This window comes from Amblyomma americanum, chromosome 8 (genome assembly GCF_052857255.1).
Source record: "Amblyomma americanum isolate KBUSLIRL-KWMA chromosome 8, ASM5285725v1, whole genome shotgun sequence".
Taxonomy (NCBI): domain Eukaryota; kingdom Metazoa; phylum Arthropoda; class Arachnida; order Ixodida; family Ixodidae; genus Amblyomma; species Amblyomma americanum.
The window spans coordinates 157,327,416-157,343,320 of NC_135504.1; the positions used below are offsets into that span (position 1 = coordinate 157,327,416).

Consider the following 15,905-nt stretch of genomic DNA (forward strand, 5'->3'; position numbering starts at 1 on the left):
TGCCCTAGCGATCGCGTGCATGGAGGCCCGGTATATACTGTAAGACTCTAAAACTGCCGCACTGAATTTTTTCTCACGGGAGGGTTCACGTCCCTGCATTTTGCATACTTAACTCCCTCGCCACACACCCGCGCCGCCACATGGAGCTCATATGGGTGCCTGCCCACTCCAGGAATCTCGGAAACGAGGCTGCCAACGTTTTAACACGAGGTTCTCTCAACCGGGCAGCGGCGGCCTCCTATCTAGGGTTGTCAAGGGTGAGCATGAATTCATTCAGTTAATTGACTCAGGCCTGCAAAACCGAGCGTCGGCTCTACCTCGCATCGCATTCCTCCCTCGACGATTATCATCAGACACTTTGGAGGTAGCTCCAAACACGAGCCTTATCCTCTCATTATATACGCTCGCGCTATCAACAAATCCACACGAACCCCTCCTGTAGCCTCTGCCACCACCCCAAAGCCGCCCTCAATCATGTCCTTTTCATCAGCCCGGTGTAGCCTCCCCCGCAGGTCCTGGAGCACCTTACCACTTGGGAGGCTTGGAACACCTTACTGCGCTCCAAGGACCCGGACAAGCAAGCCACTGCCACAGGCCGGGCTGCCAGCGTCATGAGCCTCCGGGAAATCAACCGTTGAGTGCTGTGGAGCGGTGCTGGGTCTCAAGGGCGTGCGTGTCCTAAACTACCCTGTGTGCTTTAAAGTTTTCAGCCCCGCCATTACCCAGGTGATCGAAATTGTTCTGGAGCGCTCTACTATGGCACCTCCTTCTCACTTTCTTCTCACTTTCTTCTCTCAGTCCTTGCTTTATACTTTCCCTAATTACGGCGCGCTTCGGGTGTCCGCCGAGATGTCAGACAGTTACTGCGTCATTTACCAAAATTCCAATTTTCTGTTTTCTGAGCTTATCGCAAAGTTGCCCTTATTTCAATGGCTTCAAAGAGGCTCGGAATGTAGAATCATTCTTTAATACGGAATGACTGGCTAGTAGGCTGTGCGTACAACCTGTGTTTGCTTCCTTTTCTTGTCTTGTTCTTGGCCGCCGCGGTGGCTCAGTGGTTATGGCGCTGGAGCGGTGTTGCGAGAGACGCGCGATCGATCCCGCCAGCGGCGGTCGAATTTCGATGGAAGCGAAATTCTAGGTGCCCGTGTAGTGTACGATGTCAGTACACGTTAAAGAACCTCAGGTGGTTGAAATTTCCGGAGCACGTTACTCTGGTGTCCCTCATAGCCTGAGTCGCTTTGGGACATTAAACCTCTATAAACAAAACTCCTCTTGTCTTGTGCGTGTTTCTACTGCGCTCAAGTCTGAAGTTATTCCTTTGCTTGTCACTCGGTTCTGCTCGGTTGATATTTGATGGGTTATTCGAGGCAAATTTTAGGCCACGAGCTGATTTCCGCGCTGTTGTCATTGCCGCAGCTAGTATGTGCGTCTCCTCGCAGGTCCATGTCAATTGTTTCAATACTCAGGGCAGCCAGTTCATTTGGGGCCTCAAGCTGACGCACTCCGCACGTCAGCATCGTTTCTGAGAACGATGTCTTAAACAGGCTAGGCTCTTCAATACAAGTCGCTATTGAACTTTGAAGAAGTAGAAGCCAGCGATTTCGGCAAAAGCTGGTAATAGGTCTGGGTAGCTTTTAATGCTAGGCTTCCTTATTGCGCTCCTCTGGTCACAACAGGAACCAGCGAGAGAAAAAAATACCCCTTTGTTTTTGTAGCCAAAGCTACACAAGGTTAGTCAGCGGCGCAGCTCGGGTAAGCGTCCGTAGCCACAACTCCACATGCGCCACTTGCACCAAGCCAGAGGTATACCGCCGCTGCGCCGCGCCACTCCCTTCCTCAGAATCTAATTTTCGGTTTTCAATTTCTTCTTTCTTCCTTTTTTCTTTCCCTCCTTCCTTTATACCTTCCCTTAGGGCACTGTTCGGGTGTCCACCGAGATATGTGCGACTGTTGCTGTGCCACTTCTTTTCCTCAAAAACTAAACAAAAAGATGTGAGGACGCTTAAGCTTCGTCTTTAAGAGCTGACGCGACAGCTTGTTGCGTCGTTGCCAAAGAGTTCACGGAACGCCATCGCCTGTCCGGCGCGACGCCTTGCAGTTGGACAATTTAATGAAAAGAAACGACGCCTGCCTCACATAGTTCAGCGGACACCCGAACCACGTCGTAAAGGTAGGAAAATGAAATGAACATTGGTTTTAAGGATAGAAATAAGGAATGTCTCACATATCTCGGTGGACAGCCGAACGGCGCCTTAAGGGAACAAATATTCCTGTGTTTAAATCCGGCAGTCGAAGTTAAGTTAGCAACAATCATGCAATATCGCTCACTCCTGTGATTTGGAAGGTTATGGAGGCTGCAGTAGAGAAGCATATCATTCATTTCCTTTCTGCGAGAAACTTCTTTTATTTATCAAAGCATAGATTCCGAGGTGGTTTGTCCACTGTTTCACAGCTCATTGCAACGGTTCATGATTTTCTATCTAGCTTTTAATGCCCGCGTACAATTGACGCCGTCTGCATAGATTTTAAAAAGGCATTTTCTAAGGTTCCACATTGTAAATTACTTTTTAAACTTAAGAATGCTGGTATTGCTTCAGACATTGTGAATTGAATTGCAGCCTACTTGAAGTTTTGTCTAGAGCTCCACAAGGGCCAGCGTTGGGGCCGTTATTGTTCTTGATTTTGAGTGCGACACTGATGCTAATCATGCTGCATGCGTCTCACGGCGCAGCGAGAAATGTCATCACTCACGCGGTCATTCGCTTGGCAGTTCTCGGCATTCTTCGTCAAGCCAACGTCCATCTGCACGTGTGAATAATGTTTGCTTTCTGTACACTAACATCGAAAGTGTCTTGCCGAAGAACGTCGCGCTTTCATCACTCCTTGATTCATGCTCAGCATCACTGGTAGCCCTTACGGAAACGTGGCTTGATGATACCGTTCATGATGATTATATTTTAGTACAGGAGTCATTCTTTATATTTTTTAGGTGTGATAGGAACTCTCGTAGAGGAGCCGGTGTCCTTCTTGCTATCAGAAAAAAAATCATGATTGCCCCAGTCACTGTTAATTCATTCCTCGAGTGCGTATTAGTCTCAGTGCGGAGCGGGTAACTAGCGTATCAATAGGTGTTTTTGTCGTCCCCTTGTCGTAGCAGCTGGCTTCTCGGCAGAATTTTCTCAAATTCTGAGTGAGGTGTGTACGCGTTTTCTTAACAGTAAGTTGGTCATCTTCGGCGATATTAAATTCCCAAGCATTAAGCGGCTCTCATTAGCCGTCCCTCCCAGTGACACTGAACCTCATGCCTTTCTCCCCTCCTGTCTTGAATTTGCATTAACCCACCTCGTTCATCTGCCTATGCGATCCACAACAAGTACTGCTAACATTTTGGGCCTAGTGTTGACAACCAATCCCGACATCTGCTCCGACTTAAATCATCTGGACGGACTTTCTAATCACACCATTATAACCGGCAGCCTTTCACTTCACTTTAATACCTTAAAAACCCTCGTTAGAGGGTATTACATAAGGGGTGGGGCACACAGAAATGAAAAACAGAAAGACTAAACAGATAAGTTGAAAGTTATACAAATATAAGATTATCACTAAGCAAGTACACGCGTGATTTCTTCGATGAACAATGATTGGCATGTGATAGCAGCAAGTTCACGGGGAAGGCCGTTCCAGTCGTTCGCGGTCCGGGGGAAGAATGATGAAGAAAATGTAGTGGTGCGGGCGCGAGGTCGTGACACTTGCTGCTGATGGCCGGTGCGGAGGGAGATGCGTGGTGGTGGTGCGCAGATGTAGGGTTCCTGTCGTAGCTCAGAGTAAAAAAACTTGTGAAACAAACATAAACTAGCAATGTAGCGGCGATGAGCAAGGGTAGGTAGGCTGGACTGTGATTTGAGGGATGATATGCTGATATCAAAAGAATAGAGGGTAAGAACGAAACAAATTGGATGCTACAACAAAGGTGACTGTGTAACTATTAGTAACAAACTGCAGTCTCTTCCCCTGGAGTTCCTGGATGATCATTCATCTCGTTCTGTCAAAGAGAACTGGGCACTTTTCAAAGATACCCACACTAATCTTATAAATACCATTATTCCAAAAGTTTGAATTAAAAAAATCAGCACATTGGTTCAATAATCAGCTTCGTCGGCTGAATAATAAAAAGAGAAGCGCTTTTAAAGACAAGCTGCTAAGAAGGATTTTTTAAGCGCGTGGACAAAGTACAAGGAATGCGACAAGCTGTACCAAACGTTCCTCAAGTCAACCAGACGCCACTTTTTCAAAGAGAAATTATCATCTATGCTAGCAAATAACCCTCGCAGATTCTAGAAAGCGATAAACCCTTATAAAAATCCTAATATAATTCTTACCGATAATGATGGGGCTCCTGTTCCTGAAACCCAGTTTGCAGGCTGTTTAAAGACGCTTTCTCTTCCTTATTCACTAACGAGAGCGTCTCGTCAGCGTCCGACTTAAATAATCTTCCTTACATATAAATGTCCGAAATATTAGTCAGTCAAACAGGTATATTGCCGCGAAACTTTGCAGTGTTTGTTCCTTCTTCAAATCTGCAGCCACGCCACTTTATCCTTTGTTTGCGATGCAAGACACGACTAGATTAATCCCGATTGATCACAGCCAGGTAGAGCAGATTCTATGCTGTTGCGGAATGTTCTAGCAACTTTGCACGCAATATCTCGAAAGTTCGCTATCAGCTTTAAATTGCGCATGGCCGACAGCAGCGATGGTTTTGTTCGACGACAGCCGAGCACGCTTGTTGCTACGCCGCGGCCGAGTGATTCAGTACACAGTGGGCGCAAGTCAGCCCTAATAAAGAGTCTTGTTAGACACCATTTTCGCAGCCTTTCTGCTCTCCGCAGTGCAGTCACCACTTCGTAATATCAGGTGGAGGTGCTAGGCAGCCTTCCATGTTCCAGACGCCCCCTTCAAGTCGTGACGCCAGCCGTGCGCGCTTCGCACCTAAGGAGAAGCCAGCAGCTCAGCGAGCCAGCCGACGTCTCCAGGGAGAGGAGCCTGAGTTCGGGACTCTGCCAGACCGCACCAGACAGCGAAAAGACGCCGCTACAAGCACCACTACTGGGCCAAAGATGTCGACCCCGATCACACTGCAGCAGCCGCGGGTGCCGCCAATTTTCAATCGATCCCTAGGCGAAGACCCCGAAGAATGGTTGGACCATTATGAGCGCGTGGCATCATTCAACCGTTAGGATGATGAGGCGAAATTCCGGCACTTCTTTTTCGCACTGGAGGGCTCAGCACGCACGTGGTACGAAAACCACGAGTCGTCCCTAACGACATGGGAACTACTCAAGAGGGAACTTTTGAAGGTACTCTCTAGTGTCGTGATGAATGAAAGAGCTAAATGACTCCTCGAGTACAGGATCCAGCGTGCGAACTAATCCGCGGCTACGTTGAAGAGATGAAACGCCTCTTCCGCCGTGACGACCCCAAAATGACCGAGGAAAAGAAAGTTCAGTTTTAATGTGCTGTGTAAAGGAATAACTCTTTGGCAGCCTCGTCCGCTAGCCGCCAAACACAGTCGACGAATTCATGCAAAAACCTGAAGATTGAGAAGACCCTCGACGTCCGTGCTCGGCAGTCCCATCGCCCTTCCTCTGCCTGTGCAATCCGTTCGGACACGACCGCCACCACCAGCGACAACTTGCGGGAAGTTATCCGCGAAATCGTCCGAGAGGAGCTACGCCGATTACTGCCATCCTCCCCACAGCCCCAAGCAGTGACTCTGATGGATGTAGTACGGTAAGAAGTGCAGCAGGCTCTAGGCACCCCGACAGCCACAGAACCCCAGACCATGACCTACGCCGCTGCAGCAAGGACTCCTCAGCCCCAACGAGAACCCCTACGTCCTCCCCGAGATGAGCCACTTGTTCCACAACGCCGCCTTTAAGCCCCCGCCCGCCCAGTCTATGACCGACGCTCAAGTCCAAGCACATGCGACGCCTGGAGGACTTCTGAGAACCAACCGCGGTGATTTCATTGCGGTGAGGCCAGGCATATTCTTCGTCACTGCCCGTTAACGCCCCACGAACATGCTTCGGCCAACGTCCACAGGATATCGACGGGTACCTGCGTCGAGAGGCGTACACGCCGAACCGCATTTCGAGCTCACCATCGCTGTCAACATCGCGCTTTGCGGCGCTACGCCGCAGCTACGCAGCCGCGGCAGGAGGAAGGTCTCCCAGCCCCCGTAGGAGAAACTAAATACAGCAACCTCTGGAAGTGAGGTTGCTTACGAGCGAAACGCCGAAGATCCTGCACCGACCATGCCCCATGAAGAAGAACCCCCCCCCCCCCCCCCCCCCGCAGCGCCACATGAAGACGCTACACACGCTGCACCGACGCCGCACAAAATGACAATCCCGACCACGACGCGACCTGCATTCGAAATGACGCCGCCACACAGAAAAGCTTGGAGGACACGCCACACCCGCGGTTCGCATTCGCGACGAAGCCGTGACTTGACGCCGAGGCCGAATTGGGATGCAAGAGCCAGGTCATCCGACTTAGAAGTGACTACCGACGGCCGGAAACTTACCGCTCTAGTCGACACAGGAGCTCATTACTCGGTGATGAATGGAACATTCGTTGCGCAGCTGAGGAAAGCCATGACCGCTTGGCACGGCCCACAAATTCGCACCGCAGGGGGCCACCTCCTTACGACATCAGGGCGATGCACAGCGCGAGTGACTGTCAAAGGACATACCTATCCTGCGTCCTTTGTTGTGCTGCAGCAATGCTCCCGCGAAGTGATCTTGGCCATAGATTTCCTCACTGAGCATCAGACGAGCATCGACCTGCGATCCAAGCTGATCCCGCTTTCGAAGGACGAGGCCATTATTCGATGAAAACTCTGAAAAATCAGGTTTCCCTGAGTGTCCTGGAGGAAGAAGTGAGCCTCCCACCTCGTTCAAGCGTTATCGTGAGCGTAGGCGCCACAAAAGCCATTAATGCTGAAGCAATCATCGAGGGGAACATGCAGTTTCTTCTAGACCAGAGAAATAGCATTGCAAGAGGCAGCGCACATTTCCACAATGGTCAGGCTGAAGTACTGCTGCCTAACTTCAGTGAAGAATACAGGCACATTAACAGAGGAACGGCGATTCCTTTCTTCAACAAAATATCCGACTTACGAGACTCCGTAGCCCTCTCCGACCCCTCTGTAGGACACTCGCCTGACCAAGAGAGCTCGCCCACTTTCGACATCAACCCAGCCCTTCACCGGAAGAGAGAATACCAGATCCGCAATCTGCTTCGAAGCTACAACGAGTGTTTTTTGTCATCGACGAAGGTCCCGCGAACGCCATTTGCCAAGCATCGCATTATAACCGGATAGCACGCAAGACCTCCCCGTCAAAACCTCTACAGTGTGTCGCCGCGAGAAATACAAGCCATCCGGGACCTACTGGAAGAAATGCTTCGCGACGACGTCATCTAGCCGTCAAACAGCCTATAGGCGGCACCGGTTGTTTTAGTGTAAAAGATGGCGCACTTCGATTCTGCGTTGATTACCGTCGGCTGAACAACATAACAGAGAAGGACATCTACCCCTCCACCGCATCGACAACACACTGGACTGGCTAAGCAACGCCAGGTATTTCTGATCGATGAACCTCAAGAGCGGCTGCTGGCAAATTGAGGTCGATGAAAGAGATCGCGACAAGACGGCATTCATCACTCCGGTTGGGCTCCTCGAGTTCAAGGTGATGCCATTTGGTCTCTGTTTCGCATCAGCGACGTTTCAGCAAGTAATAGATACAGTACTGGCAGGTCTGAAGTGCCAGATTTGTCTCGTATATATAGATGACGTCGTTGTCTTCGCCTCAAACTTGGAAAAACACATCAAAAGATTTCTAACCGTACAAGACACCATCAAGTCGTCATTCCTGACCTAAGAAAGCAAAGAAGTGTCACTTTGACTATGAATAGCTGCTGTTTCTAGGCCACATCGTTAGCAAGGAAGGAATACGCCCAGACCAGCAGAGAACAGCTGCTATTGAACAGTTTTGACAGGCGGCCGATAAGAAAGCAGTGCGCAGGTTCCTCGGACTGTGCGCATATTACCGACGATTTGTAAAAACATTTCGCGCATCGCCGAACCCCTGACAGAACTCACAAAGGCAGACGTGCCATTCAAACGGGAAGCCCCGCAAACAGAAGCCTTCAAAGAACTTCAGCGTCGTTTACAGCCCCCGTCGATCCTCGCGCATTTTGATGAAAACCACGATACTGAAGTTCATACCGACGCAAGCAGCGTGGGCCTAGGCGACGTCCTCATTCAACGAAGAGACGGGCGTGAAAAAGCCTGCATACGCTAGCCGTTGCTTTTCCAAGGCCGAGGCCAGCTATTCGACGACTGAGAAGGAGTGCCTTGCCATCATTTGGGCTACGTCGAAATTCCGCCTCTACATGCACGGACGACTGTTCAAGGTAGTCAGCGATCACCACGCGCTGTGTTGGCTTGCTAATTTGAAGGACCCCTCTAGCCCCCTCGCTCGAAAGAGTCTGCGCCTCCAGAAGTTAGCCGTCACCGTCGTTTACAAGTCCGTTAAAAACACTCTGACGCCAAATGCCTCTCACGAGCCCCTGTAGATGCGCTGCCGCCGGACGACGATGAGAACGCCTTTCTGGTACCCATGAGCTCCATTATTTTCCCCACCAGAAAAGCTCGGCCCCCGACCTTAAAGCATACTGAAGAAGTTGGCGCGGAAAAACGAGGACAAACGAGAGAAACAAAGACGAGCGCTTGTCTTTGTCTCGTTTGTCCTCGTTTTTCCTCTCCAACTTCTTCAGTATGCATATCAATCAACTAGCCCAACTTTCTGCCGACCTAAAAGGCCTCGTCGAGTACTTGGAAGACAGAGTTTCTTCACCCCCCGCCGCATTCAAGCGAGGACTTTCTTCCTTCTGTGTACATAAAGATGTCCTCATGAAGAAATTCGTAGCGAACAAAACAGCCTACCTCCTTGTTTTACCTGCCTGTCTCCGCGAGGACGTTTTACAGGCTTCACACGGCGAGCCGACAGCAGGACATTTCGGGTTTACTCGCACCCTCCACCGAACTCAAGACAAGTATTACTGGCCCCGACTGTCTGCCGATGTCGCACAATATGTGAAAACCTGCCGAGATTGTCAGCGACGAGTAGTAGTAGTAAAGACTTTTATTCGACCATAATTTATAGGCCGAGCATGTCGACCGCCTGGGCGACTGAAAGACCCCTCCCACCCGACCAGCAGGATTTCTGAACCTCATTGAACCCCCCTAAAGACCCTTTCAGGAGATCGGCATGGACTTGCTTGGTTTTTCCAAAACTAAACGTCTGGAAAAAGGTGGATCATCATAGCGACCGGCTACCTGACCCGCTACGCCGAGGCGAAAGCCCTACCGAACGGAACAGCAGCAGAAGTCGCCGAATTTTTTGTGGAGTGCATTCTTCTTCGACACGGCGCCCTCTATGTGCTCATCACAGACAGAGGACCAGCATTCACGGCGGAACTAAAGCAAGCTACCCTGCGTTAGAGCCAAACCAGCAACCGGAGTACAACTGCATACCATCCGCAGACCAACGGGCTGACCGAGCGTCTGAACAAAATCATCGCCGATATGCTCGCCATGTATGTCGATGCCGAACACAAGACCTGGGACGCCATCCTGACTTACGTCGTCTTCGCCTACAACACTGCAGTTCAGTATACCATCCAGATGACGCATTTTAGAGTCGTCCATGGCAGGGAGGCAACGACCAGGCTAGACGCCATGCTGCCCAACGTTACCGAAGAAGAGAACGTCGACGTTGCCGCCTACCTTCAACGCGCAGAAAAATGCTCGAAGGCTCGCCCGATTATGGATCAAAGACCAGCAGCGGTCCGACGCCATACGCTACAACCTACGAAGACGCAACGCGGAATACAAGCCAGGAGACCAAGTCTGGGTTTGGACGCCCATCCGCCGGCGTTTATTGAGTGAAAAGCTTTTGCGCCGCTATTTCGACCCTTACAAGGTTCTTCAGGAGCTAGGTGAACTGAATTATAAAGTCCTCCCTGACGCGATGACTGCATCGCAGCGACACCGCGTACGACCAGAAGTTGTCCATGTAGTCCGTCTGAAGCCATATTATGTGCGCTAAAGGACGGTGCAGATCCACACTCTGTGTTTATTTTCGCAGGATCCATTTTTTCTGTTGCTAGTCCTATTATATGCTCTAATGCATCCGATCGATGCTTCTTTGAGACGCGAGTAATGCCGCGAATCTTTGCAGTGTTTGTTCCTCCAAATATGCCGCCACGCCACTTTACCGGTTTGCTTGCGACGCAAGACGCGACTAGATTTATCTCGATTGATGGCAGCCAGGTAGACCTGATTCTTCGTTGTTCCGGAATGTTCTATTAACTTTGCACGCTTTATCTCGAAAGTTCGTAATCAGCTTTAAATGAGCACGGCCGACAGCAGCGAGCAGGCTTGTTGCTACGCCGCGGCCGAGTGATTCAGTCAATTGTGAGCGCAAGTCGGTCCATATAAAGAGTTTTGTTAGGCACGATTTTCACAGCCTTTCTGCTCTGCGCAGTGCAGTTGCCACTTCTTGACAATATTATGATTACTAAATAACCTTAAGATTTCTACTAATCCTGAAAAGTATGGCTTAAATATTACGATACTTAAAAGCACATCGCCCTCCATTAGTTCAATAATAACCACCTTTTTCTCTCAATGATTATCATCTTGCATCATACCTCATGACTTGCGTGTTGCTAGTGATACCCATTTTCAAATCAGGTAATTGTTCATCGCTTAATTGTCACTCTATCTCACTATAAGTGCTTTCCGCCAACTTCTTGAACACGTCATTCATAGTCAATTTTTTTCAGTACCTGGATAAGAACAATCTGATTTTAAATTACCAGCACTGATTTCGCAAGGGCTTCTCTTGTGACACACAACTTGCAGGATTATTTATTGATTTGCATTCATTCATAGACGCTGACGCTCGAATTGATGCCATTTTTCTCGATTTTTCAAAAGCATTTGTTCGTGTTCCTCATCATAGGCTTATGCTCAACCTAACTCAGTTGAATATTCACTTCGTTGCTATTGCTTGGATGCCGGACTTTCTCAACGCTAGACTTAGTTTACCTCTAATAACAACTTCAACTCCACTTACCACAGGGAATCGTTCTTGGCCCCTCCATTTTTTAATATACATTATTGATTTACCTAACGCTGTGTCTTCTCGAGTTAGGCTCTTTGCCGATGACTGCGTAATATCAGAAGGGTAGCGGATCGGGCTAGTTGGTGCAGATTTGACATTTTCAGAAGCGCTAAAACACCGAGGACGCAGAGGGAACAGACAGGGACGAGCGCTACTTCCAACTGTTTATTTCGTAAAACCGCAAGTGCTTTAAACAGTTCTAGAACGCTTTTATGACACGGCAGTAAACTACACGTGCGAGAATACACAGTATAGCTACCGAGACTAAAAGAACCAAGGAGATAAGTGCACGATTACGTTGATACCCTGAGGAAGGCAAGTTCTTTTTTTGACAATGAAATGGACGGTGAGCTTACACAAGTGCTACCCAGTGATGCTATGTTCTGTGCTTCTATAATCTCTCGGGTTAGTTGATCACGACTACGTCCGATGATGTGGCACTGATTTAACAATGGAGCACAATTGCGGCACTTACTGCAGTGAATGGCTAGGTTGCTTCCGTAGGAATTTTTAACATTGTTGTTGTTCTGGCGTAGCCGGTCATTGAGACAACAGCCCGTTTGCCCGACATACTTTTTGCCACAAGATAGAGGGATGCAGTACACAACACAGTCTACACAGTCCACGTACGCTGTTTGGTGTTTGATACCACATAATTGTTTGCCAGAAGAGTAGGGTTTCGTCAGCTTGCAAAGCTTGTTTAGCTTGTTAGGGGCCGTGAAAACAACTCTAACATCTGCTTTCTGCGCTACCTTTTTTAGGTTGTGTGAAACAGTGTGCACGTAAGGGAGCACAGCAACCTTTTTTCTCTCACTAGACTTATTTGCGATTTCGTCGCGACCGTTCAGGTTCCTAAGGACGCGTTCTGCTACCGAGATCTGAAGTGGAACCGGGTAACCAGCGGCGGATAACCGGTTCACTTGTTTATGAAAACTACGGGGCATGCAGTGGTGACAAGATTTCGTCAATGCATTCCTGAAACAAAGTGCAATCACTCCTCGCTTAACAAGCTTAGAGTGGGCGGAGCGGAAAGCTAAGAGGGGTTTATTGCCGCGAGGTTCGTAGCTCCAGCAAACGTGGTTGTCGGTGAGTGAGAAGTTTATATCGAGGAAGCGGATTTCCCCGCCAGATGGTAGTTCATGGGTTAGTTTTAGTGGGCTGAGATTATTCTGGAAGGCTACTAAAGTCTGGCTAGCTTCGTGTTGAAGGGCTTTCTGGTCACAGTCAATAAAAACTAAAAAATCATCCACAAATCTAAACACCTGGATAGCGCTGGAGGCTATCTCCGCCACCTTCAATTCCCACGGTGAGATCTCGCTCTCTAGGCGGAAAACCGAAGCGAAAAAATTGTGCACCAGGCTCAGCCTAGATAAACTAACCAGGGGCATTCAGAATTGTCCGCGGAACCACCTCGATGTTTTTTTCAGTGCTAAAACGCATAAGATTGACGTGCCCTTAAGGGTGATTATTTCAGAGAATGGGGCGTGGCAGAAGTGTGTGGCCTTGTTTCTTCAAGAAAAGCTAAATCTGCTAAGCATTGACGACCCCTTTGTGGTTAAGAACTCAGAAGAAGTAATAGACTTTGTTTCATCCCATCCCGACAAGAGCCTTCAGGCCTTTTCAATCGATGTTAAAGACTTATACTACTCACTGCCACATGCTTCTTTACTAGAATATGTTCAAGACAGCATCGACCACTTCGGTGTTGTCCCCTTCCAAAATGATGCCGGGGTTTCATGTAGTGGCTTTCTTGAACTTTTGCAGTTTTACCTGAAAAATACTTTTATTTCCTGGAACAACCAACCCTTCCTACAAAAGGAAGGTGTATGTATAGGCTCCTGTATAGCACCGGTGCTCAGCGATCTGTTTTTAAGCTACCATGACAGAGCCCTCCAGCGGTACCTGGAGGGGTCAAAGGTTTTTAAGGTGTTTAGATTTGTGGATGATTTTTTAGTTTTTATTGACTGTGACCAGAAAGCCCTTCAACACGAAGCTAGCCAGACTTTAGTAGCCTTCCAGAATAATCTCAGCCCACTAAAACTAACCCATGAACTACCATCTGGCGGGGAAATCCGCTTCCTCGATATAAACTTCTCACTCACCGACAACCACGTTTGCTGGAGCTACGAACCTCGCGGCAATAAACCCCTCTTAGCTTTCCGCTCCGCCCACTCTAAGCTTGTTAAGCGAGGAGTGATTGCACTTTGTTTCAGGAATGCATTGACGAAATCTTGTCACCACTGCATGCCCCGTAGTTTTCATAAACAAGTGAACCGGTTATCCGCCGCTGGTTACCCGGTTCCACTTCAGATCTCGGTAGCAGAACGCGTCCTTAGGAACCTGAACGGTCGCGACGAAATCGCAAATAAGTCTAGTGAGAGAAAAAAGGTTGCTGTGCTCCCTTACGTGCACACTGTTTCACACAACCTAAAAAAGGTAGCGCAGAAAGCAGATGTTAGAGTTGTTTTCACGGCCCCTAACAAGCTAAACAAGCTTTGCAAGCTGACGAAACCCTACTCTTCTGGCAAACAATTATGTGGTATCAAACACCAAACAGCGTACGTGGACTGTGTAGACTGTGTTGTGTACTGCATCCCTCTATCTTGTGGCAAAAAGTATGTCGGGCAAACGGGCTGTTGTCTCAATGACCGGCTACGCCAGCACAACAACAATGTTAAAAATTCCTACGGAAGCAACCTAGCCATTCACTGCAGTAAGTGCCGCAATTGTGCTCCATTGTTAAATCAGTGCCACATCATCGGACGTAGTCGTGATCAACTAACCCGAGAGATTATAGAAGCACAGAACATAGCATCACTGGGTAGCACTTGTGTAAGCTCACCGTCCATTTCATTGTCAAAAAAAGAACTTGCCTTCCTCAGGGTATCAACGTAATCGTGCACTTATCTCCTTGGTTCTTTTAGTCTCGGTAGCTATACTGTGTATTCTCGCACGTGTAGTTTACTGCCGTGTCATAAAAGCGTTCTAGAACTGTTTAAAGCACTTGCGGTTTTACGAAATAAACAGTTGGAAGTAGCGCTCGTCCCTGTCTGTTCCCTCTGCGTCCTCGGTGTTTTAGCGCTTCTGAAAATGTCAAATCTGCGTAATATATTGTAATATTGTTTCTATCACTTACCAACAATATTTGCGACTTCTCTGCTGGAAGAAGAAGACGAAGTGTCCCTGCTAAGGTGGCTGCACATCGCTGCAGTGAAAAATCTAGCCATCCGCATAAATACCTTCCTTATATCAAGAGAACTGACTTCGCACCATCTGAGGAAGCTCCCGAGGCTCATGCGCCGTCTGACTGGGTGGCAGTAAGCAAATGTCTTCAGTCATCCCGGCAGCTGGACTAGGCTCCGCGGCTAGGCCTAGAGCCACCGGTGACGCGCTAGCAGAGGGGGCTTCGCCGGCGTCGGTCCCTGCTCCCGGTCCATCAGCGGCAGCGCACATCCCGCTTTCTCCAAATACACCTCAGCCCGTGAGCGATCTGCCCTCTGGGCGGAACTCGGCAATGGCTGCCCAGCCTCCACTCCTGGATGGGGCTTCAACCGCGCAGCGTGAGGAGGAGAGCTCTCCAATGGACGTGTCTTCTGCAGCTTCCCGCAGTTCTCAAAAGCACCCATCAGGGGACCCTGCAAAGGATTCGTCTTCTGCCAACTGCAGCTCACAAGGCAAGCGTTCCTGTCCAGCATATGCCAACCAGGTGGCTATGCCGACATCGTGATCGGTATCGTATAAAGTGGCAATTGAAGCTCTGGCAGCCAAAAGCCTGACAGATATTCCGAGCTGAATTCTTCAGGCGAGCCTGGACGAGTGTCTTGGGACCAAAGGTTTTCGTGGCTTCAGGTCTAGAACTAAATCTAATACCAACGCGGTGTGGCTCCAGATTTGGCTGCTGTCGAGCGTCTGCAAAAGCTCAAGTGCATATCGATTACAAGCGAGATCTCGGTGCCGGTCCAGGTGTACCTATTAGAAGGATCGGAACTACAACGCTGTGTTGTTTACAACGTCGAAGTTGCCGAAGACCAGACGACTCTCCAGCGTGAGCTGTACTGTAAACCCACCGTGTCATCTAAGCGCGGTATATGAGAAAGAGGTCCTCGTGCATCGTCACTCTACAGGGCCCACCAAATCTCCCAGAACGACTTTGCTACTACGGCTGTATTCTGCGGCCTCGCCCTTACAAACCGAGTGCTGTCAATTGCTATAGCTCTTTCAGATCTGGCCACATGAGCCGATCATGCCCTTTTGCAACACAAGATGAGGCTCGGCCACAAGGCACACCGTCTTACAGGTGCGGACTTTGCAAGACTGACGACCACGAGATCACCTCTCCAACTTGCTTAACAAAATAGAAAGCAACTGAGAAGCTTCGGGGTGGGATCTGTAGGCAAGTGCCTCCAAATGAAAACAGAACCCCGATACAGACCTCCAGCAGGCTTGCGGCTCTACAGTGGGATGAAGACGACAGCCGGAGCTTTCTGAGGCCAACTTACCTGCAGCCCCGGCCCAAGGATCGCCGTCATGTTCAAGCTACACAAAAGCACAGCATACTGGAAACGCTGCGTGAGGACATGGCAGCAGTTGACGACCAAATTGCACGCCTTTTAGCCGAGGTCTCTCAGCTACGGCAACGCCGTG

At 49.2% G+C, this 15,905-nt stretch overlaps 1 protein-coding gene across 1 annotated transcript; it reads left to right on the top strand.

Moving 5' to 3' along the window:
* Window positions 1–140: 140 nt before the first annotated feature.
* LOC144102797 (uncharacterized) lies at window positions 141–14,268 on the top strand. Its single transcript, XM_077635958.1, has 3 exons — window positions 141–257; window positions 513–633; window positions 12,532–14,268. The coding sequence occupies exons 1-3, from the start codon at window positions 141–143 to the stop codon at window positions 14,154–14,156; spliced, it is 1,863 nt and encodes a 620-aa protein (XP_077492084.1). The 3' UTR covers window positions 14,157–14,268.
* The last annotated feature ends 1,637 nt before the right edge of the window (window positions 14,269–15,905 follow it).

What these genes read in the sequence shown, in the direction of transcription:
- LOC144102797 (XM_077635958.1), top strand. Translation starts at nt 141, where the DNA reads ATGGAGCTCATATGGGTGCCTGCCCACTCCAGGAATCTCGGAAACGAG. An exon ending in CCTATCTAGGGTTGTCAAGG is followed by an intron (nt 258 to 512) that starts GTGAGCATGAAT and finishes CCTCCCCCGCAG; the next exon opens with GTCCTGGAGCACCTTACCAC. An exon ending in GAGCCTCCGGGAAATCAACC is followed by an intron (nt 634 to 12,531) that starts GTTGAGTGCTGT and finishes ACACCTGGATAG; the next exon opens with CGCTGGAGGCTATCTCCGCC.